General features: G+C 51.1%; 1 protein-coding gene across 3 annotated transcripts in view; it reads right to left on the bottom strand.

Moving 5' to 3' along the window:
- Window positions 1-939: 939 nt before the first annotated feature.
- The window catches only part of GNB1 (G protein subunit beta 1), an 85,239-nt gene continuing 68,680 nt past the window's right edge, over window positions 940-17,498 (bottom strand). For 2 of the 3 annotated variants that reach the window (XM_077763898.1, XM_077763899.1), the window contains 5 exons: window positions 8,009-8,075; window positions 6,144-6,345; window positions 5,106-5,322; window positions 2,872-2,987; window positions 940-2,626 (listed from right to left, as the gene is read on the bottom strand). In XM_077763898.1, the coding sequence (XP_077620024.1) occupies window positions 2,881-2,987; window positions 5,106-5,322; window positions 6,144-6,345; window positions 8,009-8,075 (593 nt within the window). In that variant the 3' untranslated portion in view covers window positions 940-2,626; window positions 2,872-2,880. The remainder of the gene's footprint in view (window positions 2,627-2,871; window positions 2,988-5,105; window positions 5,323-6,143; window positions 6,346-8,008; window positions 8,076-17,498) is intronic. The other variant, XM_077763900.1, reaches the window with a different exon arrangement.

Genomic DNA, 17,498 nt, shown 5'->3' with positions numbered 1-17,498 from the left:
TCTCGATGCCCCTGCTGGCACCCGTTCGCAGTGGCCGCTTTGCTGAGAAAGTGGGACAGCGATCTCAGAGCCAGCAAAGAGCTGCACCATGCAGGGGCAAGGCAGGGGGCAGGGGACGTGCCGGGTGAGGGGCTGGGGCACTGAAGGACAGAGGGAACACGGGGGTGTCCCTGGGCCACCAGTCCTTGCTGAGGCTCCACTGCACCCCGCCCCAGGGCGTACCCCCGTGCAAGTCAAGACCTCCCCCCAGGCCTCCCGTCGGCAGCCACAGGAGCACCTCAGATGCTCTCTGGCATTTTGTAAGACAGCCGGCAGTGTCTCTCAGGGAGCAGTGGGGGAGGAGGTTGAAGCCAGGCAGACCCTGCATTCAGATTCAGGCTGCCAGTCCCCGGGGAGACAGCACCCCCATTGGAGAAGGGAGCCTCAGGCGGGAGTCCTTCCCACGGAGAGCAGTCTTCACTTATTTACGAAACCCAAGAAAACTGCCAAGTCACCTTCTGTAACCTTGTAGGAGGAGGAAGGGACGGGGCCCTGGTGGAGGTCCTTTGGGGGCATGCCTGTTCCCAGGGTTTCTCACACTTCGGTGGAGGTGCTGTTTTTCTTATAAGATGCAGTTCTTTTCATCCAGACAGAGGCACAAACCTCGGTGGGAAGGAAAGCATGTGTCTGGAGTAACGTCCGAGGGTATCTTACAGAGGGAGGAGGAGGGAAGGGCCTCAGGCCCAGCAGATGAGACGCCACGCATGCTGAGGGGCCGGGCCGAGGACCCGACCCTCCTCTCAGGGGCTCTCGGCAAGGGGGACAAGAGGCATGGCAGACAAGCGGGCGGCCACGCCACTGACCACACGACCACGCCTCACCGAGTAGGGCGGCCCGGGGAAGACGGCTGCCGTCATGAACCCAAACAGCCTGGCAAAGAAGCAGCCACACCCAAGTCCCTCATGTCAAACTGCTTTATTACATCTTAAATAACAGTACAGTTTAATATAGTATCTATCTTGCATCCAGCCTCCTTGCAATACACTGACTTTAAAATTAAATACAGTGAGGGCACAGGGTGCAGAGAGCTCTTACAGAGGTGTCGATGGAAAGGAAGGAGGGCTTGTGTTTATCCTCCCCGCCAGCCCCGGGCCTGCTGCGCGTCACAGCACAGTTCCGTACAGGACGCTGCGCAAACAAGACAGAGAGAAGCCCCCGCCGCCGCCGCGGGGCGGCCCGGGCACAGGGGGCGGCCTCCAGCGGGACCAGGGAGGTATGGGTGTTACAGAATGACCTGCCTCAGAGGCAGAAGGCTGGTCCCACGGCAGAGACAGGCCAGGAGGGGCTGGCGGAGGAAGGCCGGGTCTCTACTCCCTGCTCCCCCCACCCCGAATCCAACAGCGATCATTTGCAACAGGACTTTTTTTTTTTTTTTAAAGAAAGAAAGCAAACAGTGACTCATCCTGCTACCCAAGCGCGAGGGGCTGCTCGCTGTACTGCTTCCGGCGCACAGAATGGCAGCAAGAAGTGGACAGAGCTGCGATGGTTACAACTTGAAAGAGGTTATTTCTTAAAAGAAAAAGAACATCTAAGGACTGAGTCCTATATGCACTTTTGAGCATTTCTACAGCATGCGATTCTAAGAGTAAACCCACCCAATATGGCAAACGATCAAATTTTTTAAAATTTAACTTAGAAAGTTTGAGATCATTATTTTCAAAACATTGATTTGTACATGGTTTCATACACAAAGAATTGACTGACTATCCAAGCACAGGACGGGGCGCCTCTCTTGAAAACGGAGGTTCCTGACGGCTGGGGGCGGGGCGCAGGGTAGTGTTAGGCTATTATCGTGAACTTCCCTCCGACTTCACAAGGAAACCCAAGGTGAGACTAGGAACCGAACGGAGAAGGCGGGGGGACGGGCGGGCAGGAAAAGGTGCCTAACCGGAGGGGACTTTTCGTCACGCGTTCAGGACCATCACAGCACGTGCTTGCTTCCTTTCCTCGTTAGCGTCTTCCTTTCGATGCCGTGTTTGTGCGTAACAATTACGTGACACAGGACAGAAAATAAAAAACGAGGGACTCAGTTTACATCATTAACAACTTCAGAGAGGCTGCACCAGATCCTCTTCCTCTGTTTAACCACTGAACATAAAGGAATATATTGTAAAAAGGAAATATGAATGTTTGCAAAATCCTGTTACAAACACAACCTGAAATTTAGAACCAGTTACAAGATAAAATCCTCAACTTGTTTTGCGTGAACAGCACAAAATAGGGTCACTGACCTAAAATCCAAATGAACTAGTGAAAAGGTGTGTCTGTCTCACAATTACACTCAAGTTTACCTTCTGGTTAACATGTTTATTATAGTATTTCCTTGTAAATTCATTCCAGACAAAAAAGAAAACAAAGACAATGGTCCCGGAAGGAATGCACAATTTTGTTTTAGTTTACAGCACAGAGATTCTTCTCTTAATGGGAATTGTGCTCTTGGTTTCAGCAATAAGTGAAGGAAAAGGTCTTGCCCTTTTGAAGTTCTGAGGGGGTGCAGGCGTCCACGTTAGTAGGGGTGGATAGGAAATGCTATCACTGTCACACTTCAAGGTTGGAATGGTCTTCCAGTCGCCACGACGTCCACCTGCTAGTTTAAACAGAGTTTAAAGCCACGTAAACAGAGAACATGGCTGCTCACTGCTCCCGCTCTTCCTAGCGCCCTGCCCGTCCACCCTCAGGGCACGTCGCTTCCGGCGGATGTGCCGCTCCCCTCAGCACAGTTCCAGGCCAGCCCTACACAGAACCAACCCAGCAGCTGTGCAATCCTATGTGCCCTGAGAAACAGGTAGACGCGACGCGCATGCAGGGGAGGTAGCTGGGCTGTCGCATTACCTGTCGACGTCAGTTCCAGATCTTGAGGAAGCTGTCCCAGGACCCTGTCGCCACGGCCATCCCGTCGTCAGTCACCCCCAGGCAGCTGACGCGGTTGTCATGCCCGGCCAAGACACCTGAGAGCAGATGACAGCCCAATCACTCCAGGACCCAGAGGTGCCCCACCTGGGGGTGACACGGTGACGCTATGCAGGGCTGGGTGGCAGGGCCACACGTGGAGGCAGACCCAGAACCCCGAGGCCCAGCCCCTGCAAGGCCCCAATGGCAGGAAAGGACACCAGGAGGCAGAGAAACCACTCTCGTCCAACGCGAGTACAGCACAACAGACTCCTCTCTGAAAACCAACACGGACACCCTCCAGCCACAGCAAGTCCTGACACACGAGAGCCACCGGAGCTCCTGTAGCAAGTGTGTTATGAAGGTAGCCGTGACGGCAAGGAACATACACAATAAAAAAGTACAGACACACATAGTGAGTAACTCAGGACCTCTCGCACCAACTTCTGAATATATTCACTATGGTAAGAAGCTTAAACAAAAAATGAAAATATAAGGGCACCTGGATGGCTCAGTCGGTTGAGCATCTAACTCTTGATTTCAGCTCAGATCACGATCTCATGTTCGTGAGATCTAGCCCCGTGTCAGGCTCTGCGCTGAGCATGGAGCCTGCTTGAGATTCTCTCTCTGCCCCCTTCCCACCCCATCTCAAAATAAATAAATAAGGATTAAAAAAAAAAAAAAAAATCTTAAAAAGTGAAATATAAATCACAAGAAAGAAAAATCCAACCATTCCAATCTCAGGGCACCTAGAACCCAAGAGTGTAAGCCTGTGGGCTGATCTTCTGTTTGTAATCCCTGGAGCCTCGCCCAGGGCACAAAACACAGAAAGCCAGAAAGAGATGCAAAAGGGAGGGCTGATGGGATGTCACACAGGAACTCCGTGCTGACCCCACAGGGAGACACGCCTCTGCTGACACTCAGTAATCTGGGTTTGGCTATTTATCAGCCAGGGCCGCCTGGGTGGCTCAGTCCGTTAACCCTCTGACTTTGGCTCAATTCATGATCTCACAGTTTGCAGGTTCGAGCCCTGCATCAGGGTCTGTGCTGAGAGCTCGGAGCCTGGAGCCTGGAGCCTGCTCTGGATTCTGTGTCCCCCTCTCTCTGCCCCTTCCCTAAAGGTGCTCTATCTCTTTTTCAAAGATAAACATTAAAATATAATAATTATCATCCAGAAGATTCCATGTCTGATCAGAAGACTCTGATGGCTCATTTCAAAGAACCTGTGTCCATTTCCTATACTCCTTAGTGTCACAGCTGAGTGAAGAGACAGCCTCAGCTCAATGGATCAGTGTCCTCTGCTGTGGCACCAGACCCAGAAAACTGTTGGGACAGAGGCAGCGGGAGCTAGAAGTATGCAAGAGGGAGCAGGTGGTGGAGGTGGGGAGGCGCAGGAGGCGAGTTCAGCCCAGGGTGGGTAAAGATCCATCAGAAAGTGGGACGTCAAGGTAAGACCCCCGAGAAGACCCCACGTCATGCTCCCTTCCTCCCCCTGCCAAGATTAACTGAGTTGAAAGATTCTGAAAGTGTCAAGTCAGTCCAGCTGCCTGACCGTCCATGTTTAATACAGGATGTTTCTCATCATTTGTACAATTTGTGTTTTATTTTCTAATTTTTTAAAAGAGATTTTATTTTTAAGTAATCTTTACACTCAACATGGGGCTTGAACTCACAACCACAAGATCAAGAGTCACACACTCTACCGACTAAGCCAGTCAGGCAACCCCGTACAACTTGTATTTTAATGCACCTGACAACCACACACTTGCCTCTGATACGTGAACTTCAGACTTTAGACCTGCCCAAGCCTGTGCTCCACACGTAGATGACACGGTTCCACCACATACAGCAGGTGGGGAGAGAAAGCAAGGCAAGGCCCTCAAGGACCCAGCAGTTCGCCCTGTCCCGCCGACCGTGGAGGTTCCCGTGCACCCCACACAGTGTGTGCAGGGAGAGCTCCAGGTACCCAGAGAGCCCAGTGCAGATACCCTGGCCTGACAGCGTCCTTCCACTGGGCCACAGCACAGGGCAAGCAGGTGGACTCGGGCACAGCATGCTTCTTACCAGCACGAGGTGCAGAAACCTGAACATTTCAGCCTCTGCCAGTCAGGTCCGTCCTCAAAGTTGGGCCCTGAGTGCCGAGGAGGGGAGGCCCAGGAGGCCCAGCGAGCACCCACCTGCTCTGTCGGCCTTCAGCGCGTCCCACACGTTGCAGTTGAAGTCGTCGTACCCCGCGAGGAGCAGGCGCCCACTCTTAGAGAAGGACACCGAGGTGATCCCACAGATGATGTTGTCATGGGAGTAAGTCATGAGCTCCTGATCCGCGCGAAGGTCGAACAGCCTGCAGGTAGCATCATCCGAGCCAGTGGCAAACGCGTTGCCATTTGGAAAGAACTAGAAAGAGAAAGCAAGTACGCAAATGCACAAAGAGAAGTAGTGGAAAGAGGACCTCCCCACAGCAGGGCTGCTGCCCGCACAGGAGGGCAAGGTCAGCAGGGGCCAGACTCTGGAGACACAGGGCGGCGGAGCGGCAGCTGCCTGGGCATCTGGACGCCAGGGTGTTGGTACTGGGGCGGACACAGCGGCGGTCTTCCCCAAAGAGCAGCCTTCACTGCATGGTCAACTGTTGTCCAAGGAAGCAGGAAGCGCGTGGTCGCCCCTGAGGGACGAGCCTCGTGGAGGAAAGTGGGGAAGGGGTGCCCAGCCCCCACCAGATACCACCCTCCCCACGTCAGGGTGACCTGGCAAAGGGAAGGCTCCTTCAGTTGGCTGTGCCCCAACTACAGAGAGGGCGCGGAGGGTGGAAGGTTCCTGCTCAAGGTTCAGCCTCTGCCCTCTCTCCCTACTTGTGAGAGGCTGTGCTGACCGGGTTAACCACTGCCTTGTCTGCCTCCCAAATAGGAGCCCAGGGTACCGCTCACGGGCTCGCCCCAGGGCCGGGAGCAGGTCGGTCCCAGCACCCACCAGGCCCATCGCCAATGTCCGTGCGATGACCAGTCAGCACAGAATCAGCTGGATTCACAAGGACGCACGCCACATCCCACCTAAGCTTCCTACGGGGAGTTCTGCAAATCAGGTTATAGTTACATAGAAAAGACAACATCTGCTCCTGGAAACATTTTAAAACTTAATGGTGCTCTGCAGTACACAGAAAGTAATCTAACTGGCTAACAGCTGGCAGGGGACCCCGACCCACAGCTGAACCCCCAACTCACACAGATAGCATTGATGTCAGACTCGTGGCCGGTGAAAGTTTGCCGGCACATGCCTTCTCGCACATCCCAGAGTTTGGCTGAAGCATCACAAGCACCAGAGACAAACAGTCTGGTGTCAGGGGCGAGAGAAAGGCTCATAACATCCCCAGTGTGTCCAGTGAATGTGGTCGTCTGCTGGCCGGTCTCGATGTCCCACAGAGCACTGCGGTAGGAACACACGACAAGCAGTCACTTCACTTTGTCAGACAAGCAGTCACGTGACAAACTGTCCTTCACACCCCCCAGGACCACAGTAAACCTCTGTGCTCTTACTGAGGACAAATCTAAATGCTGTAACGGGGCTTTGTCTGGAAGGGAGACCAAGCGAGCAAACAAAACACAGATGAGAATGTTTGCCATAGGCTTTGCAGCAGCCGTTATCTCCTCACCAACTCAAACACCAGCAAGGGGAAGCCAGTGACCTGCGCCCCGTGTGGGCTCGCAAGCAGCAGCAGTGGCTCCTGGACAGTGCCCCATACAGGGCAGAGGACGGATCTGCCGCAGCCAGCTCGCTGCCCTCTGGGCTGCCACGGGCTAGGACATGGAGACAACGCCAGGTCCACAAATGGCTCAGAGCAAGGCCCGGGTCCCACAGCCCTTCCATGGAGACACAAACGGGAGAGTCCCTGAGTTTGGTGTCCTGTCGATGTCGAGGAGCAGTATTTAAGGGGCATAAAGGTGAGACGCGGACCGCGTCGTGAGCAGAGCATGAGCTGCTTCTGTGCTCTAAGCCCCAGGAAGCAATACCACTGAAAGCTGCTCAGCTCACTCCAGTCCCCAGAAAACCTGGCTCAGGTGCAAATCCATTTACACCATTTACATGTAGACCGTGAGGGAGTTTCCTTGCTAGGGCCTGAGGGGCTACAGCAAGTAAGTCATGTCCAGGCCTTCAGCTTTAACAAAGTATCTTCTAACAAAGAAATTCTTCCAGGGGCGCCTCGGTGGCTCAGTCAGTTAAGCGTCCGACTTCGGCTCAGGTCATGATCTCATGTTCGTGGGTTCGAGCCCCGCATTGGGCTCTGTGCTGACAGGTAGAGGCTGGAGCCTGCTTCAAATTCTGTGTCTCTCTCTCTCTCTGACCCTTGCCTGTTCGCTCTCTCTCTCTCTCAGAAATAAATAAAACATTAAAAAAAATTAAAAATAAATAAATAAATTCTCCCAAAAAATTACGACAGGCTAGATTATCTTTTGTGGAACCTATACGATTTATACAAAAAGGCCACCTCATAAACAGGCCAAGCTGGATACAGGAGCCAGGACCCAGTGTAGGGTGTGCGGCCACGCTGTGTCTGAAAAGCCCGGAAAAGCCCCCACGGCCGGCCAAAGTGTAAAATGGCTCATGTTCGTTTCCATTGTATGCTCTGGTGCCACAAATGAAAAAGTTCTAGAGGTTACTTAAGTGGGTTTCTAACTGTATGGTAAAAGCTCGAACTGAGGTGGTCTGAGACAGTCCACTTGAAATGGGAGCCCCTGCCCTTAGCGCTGCTCACAGTCCACAATGACACAGTGCTCAGCAAGGGGACCCGCTGCCCCAAAGGGCTGCCGACTGTCATCCAGATGGAGTGTGCGCAGGGGAAAGAAAAGCAGGCGTGTCACATACAGCCGTAGCTTCGATGTCTATGAGTCCATCCTTCGTTGCTCAATATTAACTCTGAAGTTCAAAATTTATCAAGAGAACGACGAACTCACTCATCACTCGTGCATTTGTGTTCGATGCCTCATGGCCACTTCAAACTAATAAAAGATGGCCTAGTTAATGCCAAGCTCTGACTTCCTACACATCTAAGGTGAGCAGTGTGAGAAAGGCAGGGCGTGCAGGTGCTCACCAGGTGGTGTCCCCAGAGCTGGTGACGATCTGATTGTCATCCAGGAAGCGGCAGCAGGACAGGTAACCTGGAAAACAAGCCAGATGATGACCCCGATCTGCCAGCCCCGTCCCCAGTTCTAAGGTCCTGTAAGTAGAAAACCCACTGGCAGGATGGATACACCTGGAAGTTCCACATCCAGGGGAGGCCGATGCCTCACGCTGGCCACACCCCGGCCCCACCCCACATGCGGTAATGGCGAACAAGGTGAAACAGCCCAGAGGCCGGGAGGAGTGGATGCCAACCCGGAGGAGAGGCCATGAGCTCCCTGCCCTGCACACGGGCACTCCGGTGCGGTGAACACACTTGCTGTCTCTGTGCCTCTCCTCTGGGCCGCATGTGGGGACAGGGGCTCCCTTTCTGCTCACTCACCCACTCATCCCACAAGAACTTACTCTGGCCCCTGGAGGGCAGCCCTGTGGGCACCTGGAACATATCCATGATCAGAGGGGTGTTTCTCTCCTTCCTGCAGTGGGTGACCTCACCCACGCCAGGAGGGAGAGACGATGTGTGCACGTTAGGGAAGGAATGCAAAAGGGTGATGTGCAGAGAGGCCTCCTGAATCCTCCAGGAAGGCACAGCCAGAATTGGGGCACCAAGCGGGGCAGTGGAGTTTTCTAGAGGATGCCAGCTAGAGTACGGAAGTTGGCATGGAAATGGCTGTATGGTGCCTGAGTGTGTGGGAGGCGAGGCAGAGCTGCGGTGCTGAGGCTGGGACACTAGTGGGGGGCACTGAGATCCCCAACCTTGATCCGCTATGTATGAGGAAAGGTCAAACAGAAAATCAATTTTTCAGTACCTACACATGAGGATTTCTACTTAATTAGCTCTGTGGACCACAATTTATAATTCTGTTCTCCGGAAGGCGTGTGCCCGTCAGGCAGTCACACGGGGTGCAGCAGCACAGCCACTCGTGTGAGGATGGGACACCCCTGCACATGTGCCCCAGAGCGTTCCCTCCCAGTCCACGTGAGCGCCCTGTGTGGTGCTGTGCAAACTGGTAAAATTAAAAACAAAATATACACAAAGAAACCCATGGAACAGTTTGGGTGTGGAAAATATAAGAATACAGGGAAAACAAAGCACTTATCTGAGAAATATTACCAAAATGTAAATGACAATTTTTTAATGCTTATTTATATTTGAGAAGAGAGAGAAGGAGAGCCCACGAGTGAGCGGAGGAGGGGCAGAGAGATAGAGACAGAATCTGAAGCAGCTCCAGGCCCCGAGTAAAGTGAGCCGTCAGCAGAGCCCAACGTGGGACTCGAACTCATGAGCAGCGAGATCATGGCCTGAGCCTAAGTTGGATGCTTAACCAACTGAGGCCCCCAGGTGCCCCCAGATGACGAGTTTTAAATATCAGCTATGTGCCTAGAAAAGGATGTGTGGGGGCACCTGAGTAGCTCAGTCAGGTAAGTGACCAGCTCTTGGTTTTGGCTCAGGTAGTGACCTCATCACGGTCTTGAGACCAAGCCCCAAGTTAGGCTCCGCGTTGAGCGTGTAGCCTGCTTGGGATTCTCAATCTCTCTCCCTCTCCCTCCCTCCCTCTCAAAATAAATAAACATTAAAAAAGAGAAAAGAAAAGAACGTGTGGCCAAGCACTTCTCAGAGGCTATGTCATGTCTGTTGAGAGGGACGCCAGGGACCCACAGGTGAAATCAATGCCCAGCTAGGAGAGGAGTGGCCTATGTGGAAAGATCATCTGATAACAAAACCACACTGTGCATTTGACCTTGGCCCCCAGTTGCTCAGTGCACCCCCAGGTCCCGGGCCCCCGTGCTGCTGAGGCTCTGCCCAAGTTACTCTCCAAGAACAGCATTTGCTTCTCGGTGCACTCTTCCATCGCTCAAGTCAATTCAAACAGCCCTCCCTTCCGGAAGCCAGCCCCGGGTGTCCAACCCCGTCCTGTGAGGTGGCCCGCACGCTGCACCACCACAGCCTCAGCCTGTCTGAAGTCAGGAGAGAAGGGTAATGGAGACTCGGCACCATCACGGTCCCGTGCAGGGCCAGGCAGGGCACACGTAGGTCAAGGCCCAAAGAAACACGGCCTCCAAGACGGCCCCTGTCCACCTGGTGCATCACACAGGTTGTGGTCCAGCCAGGCGGAGCCCATGAGCTTCCCACCCCGAGAACCAGAGACGGGATGCCAGCCTGTCAGCTCGTAACGTGATGGGGCCTCTTCAGGGCCTCGGATGACCAGCAGACATCAGCCATTAGGAGCCAGGAAGGCTGTGGGAAACGGTCCCATTTACGAAACACGAGGTGGCACCAGGAAGCCACGAAACACTTAAGACGAAGAGCCAGCCAGGGGCGCCTGGGAGGCTCAGTCGGTTGAGCGTCCGACTTTGGCTCAGGTCACGATCTCACGGTTCATGGGTTCGAGCCCCGCGTCGGGCTCTGTGCTGACAGCTAGTTCAGAGCCTGGAGCCTGTCCTCCCTCTCTCTTCTCTCTCTGACCCTCCCCTGCTCACGCTGTCTCTCTCTCTCTCTCAAAAATAAATAAAACATTAAAAAAAAAAAAAAAAGACTAAGAGCCAGCGAGTGCAGAGCAGGGCAGGAGGCGGTGCCGGGAAGGACGGTGTTCCACGCTCCTTTCCTAACTTTCCATACTCTTGAGCTTCCAAAACATACACAAATATTACCTGTAATTAAACAAAGTCAGGACTGCCTACTCACAACCTGAAAACTCAATTCTTGGTCCTCTTTGTATTTGCACATTGAGAGGAAGAAACGATAACCAGTAAGTATTCTGCTTTTTATAAATTTATTTTTCCTCCACAAAGAAAAGCTGGAACGAGGCTAACAAGTGTCAACAGCACTGTGATGGAGCCTGTCTAATACAATCAGCCCGACCTAAGGCCCGTGAGCGCGGCAGTGGCACCGCGGCGCCAGTCCGTAGAGGGCCCAAAGGCGCTCCATGAACTCGGACGCCAGGACGGCTTCCTAGGAGCCACCTGGCTGGGCACAGTCAGCAGCTTCAGAACGTGGGCGTGGAAATCACAAATGAGCAGCTCAAGTGTCCCATGGGGGCTGACCAGCACCGAGTTCCCTGACGCGCTACTGTCTCCCCTTCGACGAGGGACGATCCCAGAGAACTGCCGGGGGGACGGAACCGTCTGGGCACAAAGTCCTGAATGACTAATGCAGTTACCATCTTTGAAACTGAAGAACGAATAAATGTCCTGACAGGGCTGCTTGTGTACACACACGTGGCGGGTACAGAGTCACCTCGCGTGAAGATGAAGCTCACCAGGTGTGTGAGTGCACGCACACGTGTGTGGTGAGGGTTACCTCAGGTGAACACGGCTCCCACCAGATGGAAGTGTGTGTGTGTGTGTGTGTGTGTGTGTGTGTGTGTGTGTGTTGCAGGGGGGGTTACCTCGCGTGAACACGGCCCCCACCAGAGGTGTGGGGGCGTGGCTGACTCAGGTGAAGACCACACCCTCCTCAGGGCCACACAGGGACCAGCCAGTGGTGCTGCTGTCTTTTGGGAGCCTTATAGAAGGGCTGGGAAAACAGACCCCAACAAACATGGGTGCCAAATCTGTATGTGCAAAGGCACAAGAGTGTCCCCTTACGCCTCACGGACCCACAATGGCAGTGTCAGGACATGCTGGGGGACAGTCTGGTGCAGGGACAAGGGTGCCACACAGTCCAGAGAGGAGGCTTGACCTAAGGCAGTGCAGAGAACAGGTCTTTGGGTCAAGGACGACGGGGGAGACCAGGGTGTGCTGTCTTAAGGACTGGACAGAGGCAGGACGCGCTGGCAGGATGTGCCGCCAGCTGGGAATCTGTTGCCAGAGAAGCGGACACACTTACTTCTGCGTTGGGAGAAGGTGCCGACCCGGAGAGAGCATGACCGAGAGAACCAATGTGTGCAGAAAAGTGACCCATGTGGACCCCGAGACCAGAAGGCCCGGCTAAGGTAATTTATCCCAAGAATATGGCTACAGGCTTGAGGGATCATTCACCTGCAAGAACATTCACACTGCTGACCAACTGGGAACTGCCCAGGCATCCAGCAATGGGGCACATCGGCACACGCTGAACTCAACTCTTCAGAAACATCATGGTTCTGGGGGAGATTATAGGTGAGAAACACAAAAGAAGAGGGGACACCTGGGGGGCTCAGCCTGTTAAGCATCCGACCGGCTCAGGTCATGATCTCACGATTCATGGGTTCGAGCCCCGTGTTGGGCTCTGTGCTGACAGCTCAGAGCCTGGAGCCTGCTTCACATTCTGTGTCTCTCTCTCTGCCCCTCCCCTGCTCGTGCCCTGTATCTCAGCCTGTCAAAAATAAACACTTTACAGAAAACACACAAAAGAAGAGAGTTTCAAGGTATTTCCCCAAATTTCTACAGTGAACACATGCAGAAAGCTGCACCCCAGGGGACCACACAGCACCAGCTTCTGCTCTGGGAGGGAGCACGTTCCCGCCCGAAGCTGGAGGAAGAGCCTCCCTTGCCACACTGCGGGACGCGTGGCCGCCGGAGAGCAGAGACAACAGTGAGAGCACAGTATTCAAGAAGTTTGCTAAAAAGGGAAAGAAGATATACGAAGTAACGTGAAGACGTGGAAGTAAGGAAACACCAGAGAAGGGTCAGGAGGGTTCACAGTCCCCAACGGCAGGCAAACGTGAAGGTGAAGGCCAGAGCCGGGAATCAGATGAAGACCAAGCCCCTCAGAAACTCCTTCAGATGTGTTCACAGGGAATGCAGTTCACAGTCTCATCTCAATCACTGTGAATTCTGTCCGGTGGCCATTTCCAAAGGGCATCTTTACTCTGGAAGACCAAATACCATCTGCGGTTTCTCTCTGAAGTACCGTCAGAAAGTTTCCAAACCCTGTAACTGACTCTAGAGAGAGAACTTTGTTTGTTCCACGTGGGCCCTTCTATTTCACGGCAACAACAGCACACAACTGATTCCTCAGAGCCTTATCCCTGAAGCTGAGTGCACGGATTGCCCCTGGACCCTCAGACATGACTCGGAAGATTTACAAGCACGCCTGCTGGCAACAGCGCTCACAGGTGTGTTTTGTGCAGCCAAGTTTCTAAGATTCTACAAGAAAATGTCCCAACCATGGCTTAGTCAAGAGTTCTCAACATAAGGCTCAGGCCAGAGAGAGGCATCGTTAAGTGATGAACCCCACACTGATCACACGGACACTCAAGCCTAACACACGACCAAGACAGCAAACCCTCAAGTGTGTTGAATCCACTAAAGGATCACACCTGTAACCTCTGAAATAAACAAGACTATTTAAAATTCTTTTAAGTTTCTTCATTATAAAAAAAATTTTTAATGTTTATTTTTGAGAGCAAGAGAGACAGAGTACTAGTGGGAGAGGGGCAGGGAGGGAGGGAGACACAGAATTCGAAGCAGGCTCCAGGCTCTGAGCTGTCAGCACAGAGCCCAACACGGGGCTCAAACTCACCGACCACAAGATCATGACCTGAGCTGAAGTTGGAAGCTTAAACCAACTGAGCCACCCAGAAGCCCGAAGTTTATTCATTTTTGATGGAGAGAGAGAGAGAGAGAGAGAGAGAGAAAGAGAGAAAGTGGTGTGGGGCACAGAAGAAGGAGACACAGAATCCAAAGCAGGTTCCAGGCTCTGAGCTGTCAGCAAGAGCCTGATGGGTTCGAACTCCTGAACTGGGAGATCACGATCTGAGCCAAAGTTGGACACTTAACTGACAGGGCCACCCAGGTGCCTCAAACAAGACTATTTAAGCTTATCAGATTTCACCTATATTGAGTATATATGAGTAAGTTATACATACTCTTAAGCAGCCAAATGCTTAGGAAACCACTCAACTCCCAGGAAATAAAACCTCATGATCTATGAAGGAAATAAAAATTTAAGTATTTTCTCTAATACAAATTTTGTTTTTTGTTTCAACAAACACAGTGTTAAAATATCTAAATCGTTAAGTTTAAATGGAAGTCAGTATCATGAATCTGATTATAGAGACTAATGAACTGTAAGAATGTATTTTTTTAAGGTTCATTTATTTTTGAGAGAGAGAGAGAGAGAGAGAGAGAGAGAGAGAGATTGAGAGAGCGAGCATGAACCCCAAGCAGGCTCCGCACTGTCATTACAGAGCCTGACATGGGACTTGAATTCACAAACCAAGAGATCATGACCTGAGCTGAAACCAAGACTCAGACCCTTAAGTGACTGAGCTGCCCAGGTGCCCCAAGGGTGTATGCTTTTAAGTGTTGGAAGTTCATCAAGCTGAAAACGAAGTGACTTCTGAGGCGTGCGCACTGGACAGATGCACGCGGCTCACGAGGACCAGGCAGGTGGCTGCGTGGCTTCCTGCAGCGGGGCAGCGGCTCTGTCCACGGGAGCAACTCTCCCACAGAAAACTACGATGAGCTCTGGACAAAAAACAGACAGGGGCGCCTGGCGGGCCTAGTGGGCGGAGCAGGAAGCTCTAGATCTCAGGGTTGCGAGTTTGAGCCCCACACTGGGTGTGGAGATTCCTTAAAAATAAAATCTTTACAACAAATAAACACCTAAGGGCCCAGGAAGCAGAAGCAGACAGAACAAAGAGGAGCCCATGCCTGGAAGAAAAGAAAGGCACCGCGGGGCCTGTTTCTATGGCAGGTCCTCATCCTTGACACCATGTGGGTAAGATGTGTGTCCAACCTTCTTGAATAGCCAGTGGACAGATTTGTGGGCAACCACAGCTGAAATGTGAAAGAAGAAAACCTAGAAAGGAGAAAGCCACAGAAGAGGAGCCCTCAGCGCCCAAAGCCGGTATCTGAACCACACGGGCAGAGAGCAGGCACCACACGGCCTGGCTGACGTGTGACAAGGACGACGAGGCTTCCGCTGCTGCCGGACAGGACACAAGAGTGCAGTCCCCGCAGCCAACACTTCACGACGTCCAGGATACAATTCACAATGACCAGACGTACTAATAGAGAGGAAAATGTCACCCAAACTGCAAAGAGTCATCTAGACCAGCCTCAAAAGGCTTAGCTGCTGAAGTGGCAGACACAATTCTGAAGGCCGCTCTCAGAACTGTGAGGAAGGATACCAAATGTGCGTGTAATAAATAAAAAGGAAATCTCAGCAGAAAAACAAGAACTATTTTTTAAGAAGCAAACAAAAATTCTACAACCTAAAAACAACATCGGATACACACAGGTTGCTGGGTAGTCAGAATACTTGAGGTGACAACAGTCACATGAGCCTGAGGATAGATCTGAAAGGACCAAACCTGAGAGCAAAAGGAGAGGAGACTACAGAACAGAAAACGTACTTGAGGACATGACCTAAAATGTTCCAAATTTAGTAAAAGTGAAAACCTTATAGATTCAAGATGCTGAAGCACAGAAAGTACAGAGAAAAACCACACAGAGGCACAACACAGTCACATGGCCACAAAACAAAGAAAAATCTTTAAAGTGCTAAAAGATAAAACTATCAGCCCCAGAAACCAATACATCTGGCAAACAGACTCTTTAAGATGAAGGAAAACTGGGGCGCCCGGCCAGCTCGGTTGGTGGAGCGTGCAACTTTGGCTAGGTCATGATCTTGTGGTTCGTGGGTTCGAGCTCCACATCAGGCTCTCTGCTGTCACCACAGAGGCCGCTTGGGATCCTCTGTCCCCCTATCTCTGCCCCGCCCGTTTGCGCTCTCCCAGAAATAAATATTAAGAAAAATATTTTTTTTAAAAATGAAGGAAAACAGGGGCGCCTGGGTGGCTTAGTCGGTTAAGCGTCCGACTTTCGCTCAGGTCATGATCTCGCGGTTCATGGGTTCGAGCCCCGCGTCGGGCTCTGTGCTGACTGCCAGCTCGGAGCCTGGAGCCTGTTTCAGAGTCTGTGACTCCCTCTCTCTCTGACCCTCCCCTGCTCACGCTGTCTCTCTCTCTCTCTCTCTCCTAGAGATAAATAAAACATTTAAAAAAAAAAATGAAGGAAAACAGATACTTTCAGATAAGTGAAAACAGAGAGTAATCCCTGCTAGCAGACCTCCACTAACTGTAGGAAACCCTAAAACAAATGATCAAGCTGAAGGGAACCCTCCCTTCCATCCTCAGGAAGGAAGGAGCAACTTGAGATGGTAAATACTGAGAAAATCTAAATAACAATTCAAATCTCTTCAAGCAGCAAAGAACATGTAAAGGAGAAAGCAGAACGATGTATCACGGGGGTACATCGAGGTAACAGCTATGAAATGTTAGAATGAAGAAGCGCAGAAAAATGGGCCTTTGTGTCTGCAAGGTTCTTGAATTTTATATGAATTGATACAATATTAACTCCAAATGGACCATGAAAGATTATGAAGGTACATTGTAATCCCTAAATAAACCACTCAAAATTAATGCAAAGAGGAGACTAAACAGGCCAACAGGTAAGCTCAGCTAGGATTCTAAGAATTTGGGTTAGAATTCTAACCAAAAAGAAGGCAGGAAAGCAAAGCAGGTGGTGGCGTGACAGCTAAATTCAACTACACCGACAGGATGCAACACCAAAATGAACCCCAAGCCAGTGAACAGGCAGAAACCTTTAGAACAGATAAAAGCAAGACCCAAGGTAAGCTGTCTATAACAGACTCTATTTATAAAGATACGGTCATGTTGAAAGAAAATGGATGGGAAAAAACCATACAGAAACAATAAACAGAAATCTGGAGTGACTATTCAAATCCAATGAAGTAGACTTACAACAAAGAATATTCTGGGAGGAAAAGGGACATTTCATCATGATACGAGGATCAACTCATCAGGAAGACGTGACAACATAAATGAACATACTTCTACTAACAGAGCTCAACATACACGAAGCAAAAACTGACAGAATTAAAGGGAGAAAGAGGTAAACCCATAATCAGAGACTTTAACATCCTCTCTCAGGGGCGTCTGGGTGGTTCAGTTGGTTAAGCATCCAACTCGATTTCCACTCAGGTCATGATCTCATGGTTCGTGGGTTCGAGCCCCACGTCAGGCTCTGCACTAACAGCGCAGGGCCTGCTTGGGATTCTTTCTCTCCCTCTCTTGCTGTCTCTCAAAATAAATAAACATTAAAAAAAAAAAAAATCCTGTCTCAGAAATATAGAGAAATAAAGATATAGAAGATTTGAACAGTATCAAGAATTCTGACTCAGAAGTCTTGCTTAATGAGCGCCCTGAGAACACTGCCCAGCGCCTGCAGAACAGACTCGGCTTCCAAGTGCATGCAGCGTGGCCACTGTGACAGACTATCTGTTCCTTTACAAACCAGTCCCAATAAATTGAAAAGAACTGAAATGAGCAGAATATGTTCTCTGAACATAATGGAATTTAATTATAAATCACTAATAAGTTATCTAAGAAAATTCCAGCTACTTGAAAATTAAGCAACATGCTTTTAAGTAACCCACAAATCAAAGAAATGATCAGAAATGTTTTAAAGATACTTAGAATACAGCTAAAGCTATGTTTAGAGGGAAATTT

This window comes from Crocuta crocuta, unplaced genomic scaffold (assembly GCF_008692635.1).
Source record: "Crocuta crocuta isolate KB4526 unplaced genomic scaffold, BGI_CrCroc_1.0 scaffold13, whole genome shotgun sequence".
NCBI classification, from domain to species: Eukaryota; Metazoa; Chordata; class Mammalia; order Carnivora; family Hyaenidae; genus Crocuta; species Crocuta crocuta.
The sequence above is the reverse complement of the archived record's forward strand: the minus strand, read 5'-3'. Positions and strand labels throughout refer to the sequence as shown.